Raw genomic sequence first — 15,737 nt, forward strand, 5'->3', positions numbered from 1 at the left:
GAACCTTGAACTTATGGAGGTCACTGATCCTTTCCCTCTTTGTATGTGTATGTCATATTTCCACATCAAATGGTAAAAATGACTCTGAGGTATACAAGGCTACAAAAAGGCTTGCAGCAACTACCTGGGACTCTTGAAACACTTGCTGTATGGGAAGCCAGCCACCATGTAAGAAATCATGACTACAGCCATGCTGTGAGAAAGCCCAAGCTAGCCAAGTGGAGATGCCACTTGGAAAAAGAGATGCCTCACCAGCCCCCAGCCAACCAGCCTACCCCAGGCATCAGTCATGGGAATGAAGGAACCCTCAGATGACTCCATTTTCAGCCACCATCTAACTACATGTGGGAGGCTCCAAGTAAAAACCACTAAATTGAGCCTGCCAACCTCTAAAACTATGAGCAATAACAATAAATTATTGTTTTAGCCACAAAATTTGTGTGTGGTTTATAACATAGAACTAGGACTGGGACGAATCTTTTTCCACTATGAGTATACTGTTTTTCAGTATAAGGCCATCCCATTTATTGTGCTTAATGCTAGTTGTTCCCTTTGACTTATTCTGTGACTCAATGAAGTTGACAAATGTTTACTGAGAACCTACTATGTGCCAAGTTCTATTCTAAGGGCTTATAATATAATGGTGACAAAAAAAACAAACAAACAAAGATTTATGCCCCCACCGCCCATGGATATTACATTCTAACAGAAAGGACAGACAATACATAAAACATAAAATAATTATACGGTAAGTCAGAAGGTGATTAAACACTACGGGAATGGTGGAGGTAGGGCAGGTAAGAAAGAACAGGAGTGCCAGGGCAGGTAGGGAGAAGATGATGTAAAGACACAGGCCTCATTGAAAAGATGACATTTGAATACAGAAAGACTGGAAGGACATGGAGTTAGCCTAAAAGAAAGAAAGAAGACACAGCCAGGGCACAGGTGCTGAGGTGGGCTGTGAATGAAACATCCAAGGAAGAGCACAGAATCCAGTGTGGCTGGAGTAAAGTAAAAAGGGAGAAGCAGTGAGAGGTAAGGTCAGATGGTAACAGGGAGCTGGATGAGGCAGAGCTTTGTAGGTCATTGTGAGGACTCTGAAATTTTCTCTGAATGAAAACAGGGAGAACCTGCAAGGTTCTAAAAAGCAAGAGCGACACAATCTAAAAGGATCACTCTACCTACTGTGCTAAGAAAAGAGTGAAGGAAGGCAATGGCTACAGCAAGGAAACAAATAGGGGGCTGTTACAATAATCCAAGAGAAAGAGGAGGGGGGCTTAGATCTGACTGGAAGGAGGAGAGATAATGGACAGTGGTCTGGGTATATTATTGTAGAGCAAAAGGATTTCCCAATGAATTGGAAATGGAATGGAAAAGACAGGGAGGTATCAAAGATTGACTATGCTTTTTGGCTGAGCAACTAAAAAGATGGGATTGACATCAACTGAAAAGGGGAATTCTATGGGTGAAACACATCTGGGGACAAAGACTAGTTTACTTGGGAACATGTGAAGACTGAGATGTTTATTAGATATCCAAATGGAGGTATCAAGTAGACAGATGGACATACACATTTAAAAATCAGAAAAAAAGATCTGGAAGAGAAACAGCCCTGGAAGTCACTAGCACACAGATGTTGTTTAAAGCCATGGTCTGGATGAAATCACTTCCGGAATGTGTAGATAACAAAGAGCACTCCACACTTACAGGTTATTTTGTTATAGACCTGAGTATACCCTGGAATACAATAAACTTGCTATCTGCTGGTTCTCCCTATCGTTGGATGGTAAGCTATGGACCTGAGGAATGATATCTCACTTTCTATGTGACACTGGCACAATTCAACCTTCTTTTGGATCCCTTCATTCCTGAAGATATCTACTAAGTGGGATCACAAAATACAGTGAATACTGCTGCCAAGTGCCATCCAACAGAAAGGCTTCCCGCTTCAATACGGGAAGCGGCGCGTTGAACCTTAGTAACAGTGTGTGGCAAGTTTCAACTTGTTTGGCGCAGTCAGTCGAGTGTAAGCTACGGTTGAGAGAAGGTGTGTTTTAAAGTGTGCCATAAATCATGGATCACGAACAACGCATTAACATGAAATTTTGCTTCAAACTTGAAAAAAGTGCTAAAGAAATACACGAAATGTTAAAATTAGTTTATGGTGATGCTGCAGTGAACATGAAGACAGTTTACAACTGTTTCAAGTGATTTCATAATGGTTGTGAATAGATTGAAGATGAGGAGAGATAGGGAGTCCTTCAAATAAAAAACCCAAGAGAACGTTGAAGAGTAAGCAAAATGATTTGATCAAACAGGCGATTGACTATTAGGGAAATTTCTGAGGATCTGAACATCTCTTATGGTTCTGTTCAAAGTATTTTAACAACAGATTTGATCATGAGGTGAGTGAGTGCAAAATTTATTCCATGCATTTTGACTTTCGAACAAAAGCAACGGCGTTTGTCAATTTCGTTGGAGTTGCTCGATTGTGCCACTTCAGATTCCAGCTTTTTAAGACATGTCATCATGGGAGATGAAACTAGGGTCTATGGCTATGATCCTGAGTCCAAGGTTCAGAGTTCTCAATGGAAATTACCCAGTTTTCCTCGTACGAAAAAAGGGCATCAATCAAGATCAAGGTGATATTGTTTTTTATTGACCTTGGATGTAATTGTGTGAGCTGAGTTTGTAACCCAGGGACACTACAGTAAACTCTGAATATTATAAGGGCTTATTAGAGTGTTTAAGAAACAACGTGGGTAGAAAACAGCCTGAGAAATGGGCAAACGGTTTCATCCTCCATCATAACAATGCTCTGTGTCACCCATCACTTCTGGTACGAAAATTTCTGTCAAATAAAAACATTATGATGTGTCCTCATCCACTTTATTCACTGGATCTGGCACTGTGTGACTTCTGGCTCTCCCCCAAAGTCAAAATGAAAAGTAAATGTTTTGAATCGATTCAGGACATCCAGGCACCCATGACAGCACAACTAAAGACATTAATTAAAAAGGACTTCCAGAACTGCTTCAGAAAGTGGCAAGAATGATGGGATACGTGTGTTCGAAGTGAGGGGGAGTATTTTGAAGGGAATTAATAGCAGTGTATTTCATTGTAATAAAATTGGGTTTTTTTTTCTAATTTAAATATTCACCATATTTTTTATCACACCTCGGTATATTTCCATACTGCTTTCCAAACACCTATTATCACTATTCCTTGATGTAGTCCTAGTGCAACACACTTGCATAAAAATAAGAGATCAAAACTTAGTAAAATAGAGCACATTATATGTAATATTGTGCAAAAGCTGACAGTCCTAAGGCACAGGATTTGAATTTATTCTATGTGATTTTGACAAAAAAATAAGAGTATAAAGAACTTCAGATTAGACTGAGAAGTTAAAATTCTGGTTAGATTTTTGTTGCTACTTCTATAAAGTGGTTTATAAAAGAGAACTGGGTTATTAAGATCTCCTGGAGTAAAAAAACTGTGTGTACTATAACACTGCCAACATTGTAAGACCTCCTTAAGAAGGTAGCATAGTCGATTTCATGTTGAACCTTTAAGATAAGTATTTTCAAAGTATGGTTTACCAAATACTTGCATCAGAAAACTCTGAGACACTTTTTGAAATCTAGATACCCAGTCTCCACCCAAAATCTACTGATGTGGACTCTTGGGAATAGAGGCCCAGAAGTTTACATTTTAAGTAAGCACCTGTGGCAATTCTATAATAGAGCAATTTAGAACCACTGGTCTAGAAGAGCTGAGAGGATCACTCATGCAAAAACACTGAAAATTTAGGATCAAATCCACCTACCAACAGAATTTCATTTTCTTAAGCTTATCTAAAAATTAATCTTCTGGATAAAACAAATATAAACTGCTCCACACTCACAAGGAAGGGAAGACAGCTTTGCTCCTTGCAACCCGACCAATCCTTTTCTCTCCTTCTCTCAATCCTTTTATCCATCTTCCCTTCAAACTATTACCCTTTTCTCTTTCCATTACAAATGCCTACAAGATCTTTATTCACTGCCTCTTCTCCCAGGAAACCATCCTCTGCTTAAACAGTTGTCATCTAACTTCTTCTTTATATGCTAGATGACATTGTATAATGTTTGCATAACATATAAGAACTTACAAAGCATTTCAAAAACATTATATCTCAGTGATACTTAAAACACTCTCGAAGAGGTACAGCTCCTAATTTTCTGATAAGGAATCTGAGGCTGAGATGTTAAGTGATTTGCTGCTGTAAGGATATAGAGCAAATAAGTGACACCAAATTAACCCCCACTTAGGTCATTTAATGCAAGGTTGGTATTCACTTCACCACATTATACCTGGGTCTAAGAACAACATTACAGTCTTAATGCCGATCACTCAACCCTTTCGTTGCTAGATTGTATGGACTTTTCTCCTGACTCATTTGCCAAGTAGCTCCTGACCATCCATTTGATAGAATTGTATTTCACCTTTGCTTTCCTCCCTTCACCTAATTCTGATTCCTACAACTTGACTCATTCTCCTAAAGATGCCTCGGACTCAGTTTTCTCTTGGTTTCTGCTTCCTTCCCCTCTTGGCAGTTTTGTGGTTTTTCCAGTAACCTCCCCAAACTGACAAATGACATTTGCCAAATGTAAAATGACAAGTTTGTTAAAAATAAATATTTTCTAATTTTCTGGTAGTGCATTTTTAAACTTTAGACTTACCCAATAACCCTACTTTACTTTTACAATAATTGTCAAACTGAAGATAATACACTGATTACACATTTGGGTGAGAAAAAGTTCAAAACAAGTAATTCTCCTTACTAGACTTCCTACTCCAATGTTAAAATGACATTTAAAATCTTAATATTTTTGTCATGACATAATTTTGGGAATTTCTTCATTCCAATTAAAAGTCCTGTTTTCTATATGAAGTTTTTATTTACAGAGGGATCCAAAAAAATGCATATACATTTTAAGATAACATCTCTTAAAATGTGTATACATTAAGAGGTGTTACCTTACAGTCTCAGAGATACAGAGAAAAAACTGAGGGTTGCTAGATGGGAGGGGTGTGGGGATAAGGAAGAAGGTGAGGGGATTAGAAAGCACAATGGGTAACCACAAAATTGCCATGGAGATACGAAAGACAGTTTGGGGAATATAATCAATAATGTTGTAAAGATTTTGTAGGGTATCCAATGGACACTTGTCTTATTAGGGACACCACTTCATGGACGGTGTAGGTGCCTGACCACTGCAGTGTACACCTGAAGCTGAAGCTGAATAATAATGAATGTCAACTATAATTTTATATATATATATAGTCACAAGATGTGGAGTACAGCATAGGGAATAGAGTCAGTGGAACTGTAACAGCTATATACGATGTCAGAGGGGTAGTTGATTGGGGGAGGGGGTTATCACTTTGTGATGTGTGTAAATGTCTAACTATTACATTATTTTGTACACTTGAAACTAATAATAATAGTAATAAAGAGATGTTACATTAAATGTGTATACATTTTTTTGGCATCCCCAGTATTTTTAATACACAGCTCTTTTAACAGAAATCACACAATCAAATTGTGGCTCACTAGGAAAAAGACAAAGCACCACTGAATAAAATAATTTTTTAAAGTAAAACAATTTGAAAGAACTCAAAATTACTTTAAATTGCATTAATTGGAGAAAACTAAACTGAGTTTAAAGAAGTTATCGCATGTTTGGGGAAAAAGCTTTTACTATTTTACTTTAAAATAATTGAGAATCAGAGAGAAAATAATTAAATTTCACGCAAAAATAGGCAAATAAGCAGAATAGGAATTAAGAATAAAATGAAATGGAACTAAAATTTGTAAACACCCAAATTTAAGGTGACATGGAGAGGAAAATACTATTAAGTATATTACAAAGTTGCCAAATTATACCATAATATACTAATAAACTGAACAGTTTTGAGAAATGCTTATAATCTCCCCCAAATATGCAAATATAAACATGGAAAACATGCTTATGCTTATGAGAAATACTCATTTTTTAAAAACAACTTAATAAATTGAACTTATTTTTAAAGAAATTTCCCTGGTTCTCTTCCCTAAATATCTAACCTCCTCCTAGCACCTGCATAGCTCCACAGGCTCAGTATAACCATAAGAAAATTAGTCATTTTCATCCCCATGCATTTCCTTTTAGTCTTGCTAATTGAATGTACAGTACTTCCAGTCACCTAAATATAAACCTCCTGTGGCACTGCTGACTTGCTCTCTCCTATTGCCCTCTATATTCAAAGATTTTCATGGACCTATCAATTGTAACATGTCACTCTTGCCACCATCCTAGTTCAGATTCTCATTTTAAACACACTATATTATATAGCTATAACAAAAGAGAGTAATAGCTGAAGAATCACCTCCTCAAAGTTAGGTCTAATTATTTCACTTGCTACACGTTTATTAGCTAAAGAATATATTTAGTAATGAATTATGATAACACAACTTTAGGTTATTTTATATACCTCATTCAATTTGTTTAAATTTAAACTAATTTAAAGTAGGTCCAGTTAAGAACCTTTTGCAAAACCTTGATGTAGTTAATTCCTCATTTCTTTTATACACATTTTGAAGATCTTATTTTATCAGGAGGCATGGGACTTAAATGTTGTTGATGACTATTTGTTGGCTCACCAAACCAACATACCAAAAGCTATTGCCGTGGGGAAACTATGACTGATCAAAGAAATTATTAATGGATTACTGAGCTCCTGAAGATGGTCTTTCAGTTAGTTTATCTCCTTAAGAGGCTGAACTTATCAAAACAAAAAATGTATTTCATATTGACAAACAGATGCACAGAATCCACCAAAAATTAGTCACTTTATGGTAATAGGCCATGAGATACCTCTTTCTACATCCAATGTGAGTACCACCTATTCTGACTAAGTATATCATAAAAATCAAGAGATATTTGGGTCACCAGCACAGAGTTATAACCACAGCTAAAAAGCAGGAAGGTATAACCTAAATTAAACAGTCCTAGCCAAGAACGCAGGGAGCCCTAGGATGTCCATGGATGAGCTTCAGGGACTCAGTAAACTTACTTATATAATAAGCAAACATATCTGTACATTTTTTTGGGTAAGACTGTCCAATGCATTTATCAATATACCAAAGTTGCCCTAAAATAAAACAAGAAGATTAAAACTACCAAAAAGAGCAAAGTATAAAGACACAATATGGTGAAGAATAAACTAGTATTTGCAGATAAAGAGCCAAGTTGGGATCTTAGTTCTACCACTCATTAGCTGTGATACTTGGGTAAGTTTGCTTCATTTCTCTGAATATCAGTTTCCCAGTCTATAAAAAAAGAAACTATGATCCTCATGTCAATTACAAGGATTAAATATAATGCATGTCAAGTACTTAACATAGCGTCCGATAACTATTGCATTATCAACTGCTATTTGCTTTAAGAACACACAAAAAAATGTCTTAAGTAGAATAAATGGGCTACATTTAAAATCAACTGCTAGATTACAAAATTTATTTATTTTTCTTTTAAATGTAGCTTCATAAAAATATGGATACACTACATTCATTTCCTACTGCTGCTACAACAAATAACTACGAATTTAGTGGCTTAACACAGATTTATTATCTTACAGTTTTGGAGGCAGAAAGGCCAAAATGGGTATTATGGAGCTAAAATCCAGATTGCAGCAGGGTTGCATTCCTGTGGAGAATCTAAGACACATTCTGGTCCTTGCTTTTTCCATTTTCTAGAAGTTTCTTGCATACCGTGGCTCTAGCCACATCACACCAACCTCTGCTTCCATCATCTTATCTCCTTCTATGACTCTGACCCTCCTGCCTTCCTTCACTTTAGTAAGAACCCTCGTGTTTAGATTAGGCCCACCAGATAATCCAGAATAATCTTCCCACCTCAAGATCCTTAACTAATCATGGAAATTCCCTTCTGCCATGTAAAGTAACATATCTACATGTTCTGAAGATTACGACATGACATCACTGAGCATTGGGGCGGGGCACATTATTCTGCCCACCAAAGACCCCTTAACATAATTCAACATTGTATAAATTCTGGTGCTAAAATAAATGGTTACATTTTGAAGTATCAGACACTTGAATAATTTCTCCTCAATACTTCAAAATAAATCAGCCTTCTAGAAAAGCCATAAGCAATTATTTTTAGTTGCACCATTTAATCTCAAATCAACTGTAACTGGTGAATGTTATGCTCTCTTTTATAAATGTCAACAAGTCACATTTTAAAGATTATTGCTATTTAAAACCAGTAGAATGCCTGATAACACCATATCTGATGGGGACATTCCATATATGCCTGTCTTTAAAATACACTTCTTCTGTGTCCTCAAACTTTAAAATATGCATAAATGGAACCATCTTGTCCCCATCAGATATGGTGTTATCATCTGAATATTATCTGAATGTCCCCATCAGATATGGTGTTATCATGATATCTACTCATACCTGAGCACAAGATGTAGACCAAAACTTACCAGTGGTTCTCTATTTTTGACCAGACGGATGATCTTTACTGAGTCTTCGTCATCATCAATATCGTCAGGCATAGGAGGCAATACAGGATCATAATTCTTCTGAGCCACAGTATCATGTACAGAGAGCAAAGCCTATCAAAGTCAAAGGTTGGCAAATATAATATTAATCAAATACAAAACTCCACACCCATAAAACTGTAAAGAAAATCAAGGTGATGCTATAATTTTGACGTAACAATGATAGTAAGACAAATACTTGAAGAAACGAGCCTCTTACAGACAGGGAATATGTAGAACAGCAGAAGGCAGTTCCACTCAGCTACCACCTCAACCCCTAATGCCATTAATGTATGACAAGAATCAGCATAAAATATCTCTTAACCTGTATATTCTCTGGTTCATCCTTATAAGGATGGCAGTTGGGGGCAGGAGCGAGGACTGTTACTTTTAAAAGGAGGGAGAAAATGAAGTTATTGATATATTGCCAGTGAGCCAGTAAGAGTCTGAGAAAACTATGTATTTTTTCTTTGCAGAAAACGCAAAAAGAGCTGATCAATATGATTGACTAGTTTTCATTCTTTTGTTGTTTTCTCGCTTTTTCATTTTTAGTGTAGTAAGTATAAAAAAAATAAAAGTATTTCTAGTCATGACTGTTATAGCAATAAAACCCCACAAAACACTGTCATACTGTCATTATAGACCAAAGATGAGAAAAACACAGGAACCCTGACATGTTACTACTTACCATTTTAGGTCCACACTTTTGAGCAGATCTAGACTTTAACTTGTTCCCCTATCAGCAATGCCATGATCCATAAATTACTCTAGCCAGAAGCCTAAAAATCAACGTTGAAATCTTTTCTCTCACACTCCCAAGATCCAACCCATATATCCTGTTATTTCTATTTCCAAAACGTATACTCTCCAGTCTAGATCGGAGGTTGGCAAACTATGCCACATCCTTTTATAAATGAAGCTTTATAGGAACAAAGCCATGCTCATTCACTGATGTATTATCAATGGCTGCTGTCAGGCTCCAATAGCAAAATTAAGCATAAGCAAGAGACACTTTACATAAAACCTTAGCAGACCCCTGGTCTAGATCATTGATGTCATCATGTTTTACCTAGAGGATTGCAATAACCTTTAAATGGTCGAACTGCATTCATCTTTGGCTCATTTTCAGATCCATAATTCACAGTGTAGCCTAAGCGATTATTTTAAAACTTGATCAAATCACATCACTGGCCTGCGAATAACTCTTCTAAAGCTACCCACTGATCTTGGTTTGAATGAAGATCAAACTCTTGAGCATGTCCTAGTCTTTAATTCCTCTGTAAACATACCTTATACCAATCACTCTCCTCCTTACTCAGATTAAATAACACTTTCGCACACAGGTCTGGCCAAAACACCCAATATAAAAGCAAATCACTTGGTTACTTGATCATATAGTATCTTCTTTGTCTTCCTACATGTTCATAGTTCATTACCATACAAGCATTTTTATATGCATATTTTTAATATTTGCTGCCACCGAAACAGAAGTTCTAAGATGGTAAACAAATGCTGTCTAGTTTTTAAGCTTTTTTATTGACTATAACATGATAAATGGTGGCTATTTTTTAATTAAGCTTTTTAAATTGATTACAACATATATACATTAAAGTACACAATTCACAAGCATTGCACAACAAATTTTCAAAAATGAATATTACCATGCAAACATCCCCAAACAAGAAATACAATATTAACTGAACCTCAGAAGCCCTCACTTACGCTCCTTTAGTCATCATGCCTTCTATTCCCCAGGTGGCAGTTTTGCCTAATTTAAATACTACATAAATAGAATTCTAAGTGCATATTCATTTTTTCTCTGATACTACGTTGTTGAGATTCATCCATGCTGTTACTTGTAGCAGAGGCCATTCATTTCCATTGTTATGTAGCATTCCAACATATGCATATTTCAGTGTCTTTACCCATTATGCCCATGATTGAGAGACATTTAGGTTGTTTCCAGTTCTTGAATATCATGTATAATACTGCTATAAATATTTCATGGCTTTTGATGCATATATATTTGCATGCATAATTTGGTTAAGTTTATTTAAGGATGGAATTTCTAGGTCATGGGTTATAAGTATATTCAAAATTGTTTGTAGATAAAAACAATTTTTTAAAGTCGTTGTCCTAATTACACCCCTACCAACAGCTAATGTGAGTTCTAGTTGCATCCCGTAATCCCCAACACTTTACATTATTAAAATTTGGCCATTCTGAATGTGTAGTAGTATCTTGTTGTGGTTAAAATGTCCTTTTTCTTACAGCTAACAATATTGAAAACCTTTTCTTTTGTTGATCAGGTATGCATCTCTTCTTTTGTGAGTTGCCAATTCAAGATTCTTGCATGTTTTTCTATTCTACATGTCTTTTTCTAATTGATTAGTAAGAATTTTTTATAATATACTGGATCCAAGTCTTTGATGGTTACACATGCTACAAATATATTTTTCCATTTGGGAGCTTGCCTTTTCATTTCTTATTAGTGTTTTTTGATCAACAAAGGATCCTAATTTTAATGAACCTAATTAATGTTTTTTTCCCCTTTGTGTTTGAAGCTTTTTGTATCCAAAAGAGTTTCCAAGGGAAAAAAACGAACAGCATCAAAATGATGAAATATCTGAAGACAGAATGACTACAAATTTTTAAGAATTGAGAGACAAGAGTTTGAATATTCAGGAAGCCCAATATATCCTTTAGGAAGCAGGAAAAATAAAAAGAAACCCATGCTTAGATATATCATAGTGAAACTGCAGAATGCCAAAGACATAAAGGAGATTTGAAAAATATCAGAGAGAATAAAAGATCATCAGAAAGTAAAGAAAAAATTGAGAGCTGACTGATGAGCAGCAGCAATGGAAACTAGAAGATAGTTAAAATACCTTGAAAGTGCTTAGAAAAAAAAATAATAGCCAGCCAAGAATCGTATATCCAGCAAAAGTATCATTCAAGAATGAGGTTGGGGGCCAAGATGATGTAAACAGGGACCCACTTGAGAAAACTTAAAAAAAAAAAAAAAAAAAAAAGGATAATTCAACAATGGTTTTTGAAGACACTGGACATCAGACAATGAAGGACAGTAATCACTGGAGACAGGAAACAAACATCAATCCTATGACTGCCACAGTTTACTGCCTAGAGAGAGTTTGCTGGCTGTGTCAGGGAAGGAAGAACCCAGGCAGAACCCAGTGGTCTCCCTGAGTTGAAAAAACAGAGCTGGGAATTCAGGGAGGTCCAGAGTTTCTCCAGGAAGTGTATTGCAGAGGAAAGAATTGCACAGAGACAGAGCTCTGGAGAGCTGCAAGATGTCCCCCATGAGTCCTTAGCCAAGTACTTAGCAAATGCATGCTTACGAAAAAAACTACCAGAAAGGATTAAAGCAGTGTTTCTTAACTGTGGGCAATTTTACTCCCTCAGAGCCATTTGGCAATATCTAGAGACAGTTTTGGTTTGTCACAATTTGGGAGATGCTACTGACATCTAGTGTATAGAGGCCAGGGATGCTCCTAAACATCTGATAGCATATAAGACAGTCACCTCCCCCAACAAACAATTATCCAGCCCAAAAATGTCAATAGTTGCAACATTAAGAAACCCCCAATTATAGGTTCCCCCCATTATCCAAAAGCATAGTATTCCTCTGAAAAATTTCATAAGCCAAAATAGCATTAAGCAAAGAAGCAGTTACCATTAATTTGTATGGAAAATATTTTGAGTGTTGCCAGACCCAAAAAATAGCCATCGAAAATGAAACAAAGAGAAAACATATTGAAAAATTATGAACAGATTATTGAGCTGTAGGACAACTTCAATGGCCTAACATATATGCATAATTGGCATCTCCAAAGAAAGGAAGGGAGCTAAAAAAAATCTGAAGAAAAATGGCCGAAAATATTCCAAACTTGATTTAAAAAAACAAACACACAAACAAAAAAAACCTACAGGTTCAAGAAGCTCAGTGTATTTAACCATAAAAGAAGCAACATAAAAGAAGTAACACTAAATTGCATAAAACCAGTGAGAAAGAGAAAAACTTAAAGTCATCCAAAGGAAAAAAGCATATTTACAAAGGGAGAAAGTCACACACACACACACACACACACACACAGCGTTTATATATACATAAATCCAAAACCATAAAACTCCTAGAAGAAAATATAGGAAGTAAACTCTCAGACATTATCCCTAACAATATTTTTACTGATATAACTCCTCAGGAAACGAAAACAAACAAACAAAAAATAAACAAATGGGACTACATCAAACTGAAAAGTTTTTTCACAGCAAAGGAAACCATCAACAAAATGAAAAGACATCCTACTGAATGGAAGAAGATAAATGCCAATGATACATCTGATAAGAGAGGTGTTAATATCCAAAATTTATTTTTAAAAAAACTCATACAACTCAACACCCAAAAAAGAAACAATCCAATTAAAAATGGGCAGAGGAACTGAATAGACACTTCTCTAGAGGACATACAGATGGTCAATAGACACATGAAAAGATGTTCAACCTCACCAATCATCAGAGAAATGCAAATAAAAACCACAATGAGATACCACCTCATTCCTGTCGGAATGGCTATCATCAATAAATCAACAAAAAACAAGTGTTGGCAAGGATGTGAAGAAAAGGGAACCCTCATGCACTATTGGTGGGATTGCAAATTGGTGCAGCCACAATAGAAAACAGTATGGAGATTCCTCAAAAATTAAATATAGAACTACCTTATGACCCAGCAATTCCATTCCTGGGTATTTATCCAAAGAAATCTAAAACACTAATTCAAAAAAACACATGCATCCCTATGTTTAATGCAATGCCAGTCACGATAGCCAAGATACAGAAACAACTGAAATGCCCAAATAGATGCCTAAATAAAGAAACCGTGGCACATTTATACAATGGTGTATTACTATTGAAAAATGAAATCTTACCATTCACAACAACATGGATGGACCTAGAGGTTATTATGCAAAGTAAAGTAAGTCAGACCGAGAAAGACATATACCATATGATCTTACTTATATGTGCAACCTAAAGAACAGAATAAACAAACAAACAACAAAAATACACTCATAGATAGAGAACAAACTGATGGTTGCTAAATGAGGGAGGATTGGGGGGATGGATGAGAAAGGTGAAGGGATTAGGAAGTATAAATTGGTAGTCACAAAATAGTCACAGGGATGTGAAATACAGTATGGGAAATAGAATCAATAATGTAGAAACTCTGCATGGTATCAGATTGGCACTAGACTTACCAGGGAAATCACTTCATAAATAATATAAATGCCTAACCTGAAACTAAAATAATATTGAATGTCAACTATAATATATATATGTATATATGTGTGTGTGCACATATATATATATGCACACACACACATATACATATATATATATATATATATATGTAGTCACAGGATAGCATAAGAGTATAGCATAAAAGTATAGCATAAGAAATATAGTCAATGGTATTGTAATAGCTATCTAAGGTGTCAGGTGGGTAGTAGACTTGTTGGGGTTATCACTTTGCAAGGTGTATAAATGTCTAATTATTATGGTTTTTTGTACACCTGAAACTAATTATGGTTTTTTGTACACCTGAAACTAATTACCATGTTTCTCCAAAAATAAGACTGGATAATCAGCTCTAATGCATCTTTTGGAGGAAAAATTAATATAAGACCCGGTCTTATTTTACTATAAGACCGGGTCTTATCTAACAATATAAGACTGGGTCTTATACTGATTTTTGCTCCAAAAGACACATTAGAGCTGATTGTCTGGCTAGGTCTTATTTTTGGGGAAACATGATGTGTGTGTGTGTGTGTGTGTATGTATTTATATACATATATATGTGTATATATATGAATATACATATTTTATATATATTTATATATACATTATGTGTGTATGTATACATACATATACATATATGTGTGTGTATGTATATGTATACATATATGTGTGTATATATACATGCATACACACATACCACATATATACATATATAAAAATATACATATATACATATATATGTATATATATATAGTTTTTTTTTTTAAGATAAAAGTGATAATACACTTCTCATCAGAAACAACGTAAGCCACAAGACAATGGAGCAACATCTTTAAAAACTCAGAGAAAAATACTGTCAACCTAAAATTCTATACCCAACAAAAATATCTTTTGAAATGAAGGGATGTTGAAGACTTTTTAAAGACATGCAAAAACTGAAGGAATTCATCACCAGTAGACTTGTATTCCCCCCAAAAAAATGTTGTAAGAAGTTGTTCAGACAGGAGAAATCACGGGAGATGGGAATATGGATGGATTTATTCAGAGGAATGAAGATACCAAAAATGTCCACTACCTAGGTATCTATGGTAACTATCCTTCACATACATAGTAATAATAATAGAGATAGCTAATTAACATATTTTAAAATAAATTATTGTTATTGTTGATAGGCAATGTTCAGAATACCAGCTATATATTTTCTTCCTTAGCTTTGTATTCATTTCCATGTCCAGACTCCAAAATATAGATCTCAAGTTCCTAATTTTTTACTAGCTTTCCTTTACAACTATTTTTGGTTAGCAACATTTCTATTTTGAACAACTAAAAGTAGCTTTGTATTCCACTTTCCTGTTTTAACTGTGGTGACTTTATTCTTCAGTAGACAGGTTTTCCTTTCAAAAGGCAATACTTAAATGAAAATTGTGTTTCCATACGCCTTAGCTACCAATCACAACTGATGGGTTTACCTGCCTCTCAGAAGAATCTGCAGGAAATTGAACACTAGCCCCTGTAACTCATCAGGCTCACAAGCTCTCATTGCCTTAAACCCCCTAAAGTCAATTCTATGTTCTAAGTATCTGTCAGGTTCACAGAATTAAGTGTTTAACTCACAAGGATGAGTAACATTGATTTATTCCTCCAGAAGGAAGCTTAGCTTTTCCCATTAGCATGCTTTAATGAAATCTTATCCATTCTGCATGCTCAGGCAATCAGTAATTTCTTGTAAGTGAATGTTTTGGAAAGGTGAACAATTACAACAAATCTTTTTATTTTTTGCCTTTTACAAATCTACCAAATTTTCCCTGACTTCCTAACTTATAAAA

At 35.3% G+C, this 15,737-nt stretch overlaps 1 protein-coding gene across 1 annotated transcript in view; it reads right to left on the reverse strand.

Annotated features, from left to right (window-relative positions):
• Positions 1-15,737, reverse strand: part of MPP7 (MAGUK p55 scaffold protein 7) — a 242,799-nt gene that overhangs the window by 66,059 nt on the left and 161,003 nt on the right. Inside the window, exon 6 of the mRNA XM_033106666.1 lies at positions 8,542-8,673. Within this exon, the coding sequence (XP_032962557.1) occupies positions 8,542-8,673 (132 nt within the window). The remainder of the gene's footprint in view (positions 1-8,541; positions 8,674-15,737) is intronic.

Source organism: Rhinolophus ferrumequinum, chromosome 5 (genome assembly GCF_004115265.2).
Source record: "Rhinolophus ferrumequinum isolate MPI-CBG mRhiFer1 chromosome 5, mRhiFer1_v1.p, whole genome shotgun sequence".
In the NCBI taxonomy this organism is placed as follows: domain Eukaryota; kingdom Metazoa; phylum Chordata; class Mammalia; order Chiroptera; family Rhinolophidae; genus Rhinolophus; species Rhinolophus ferrumequinum.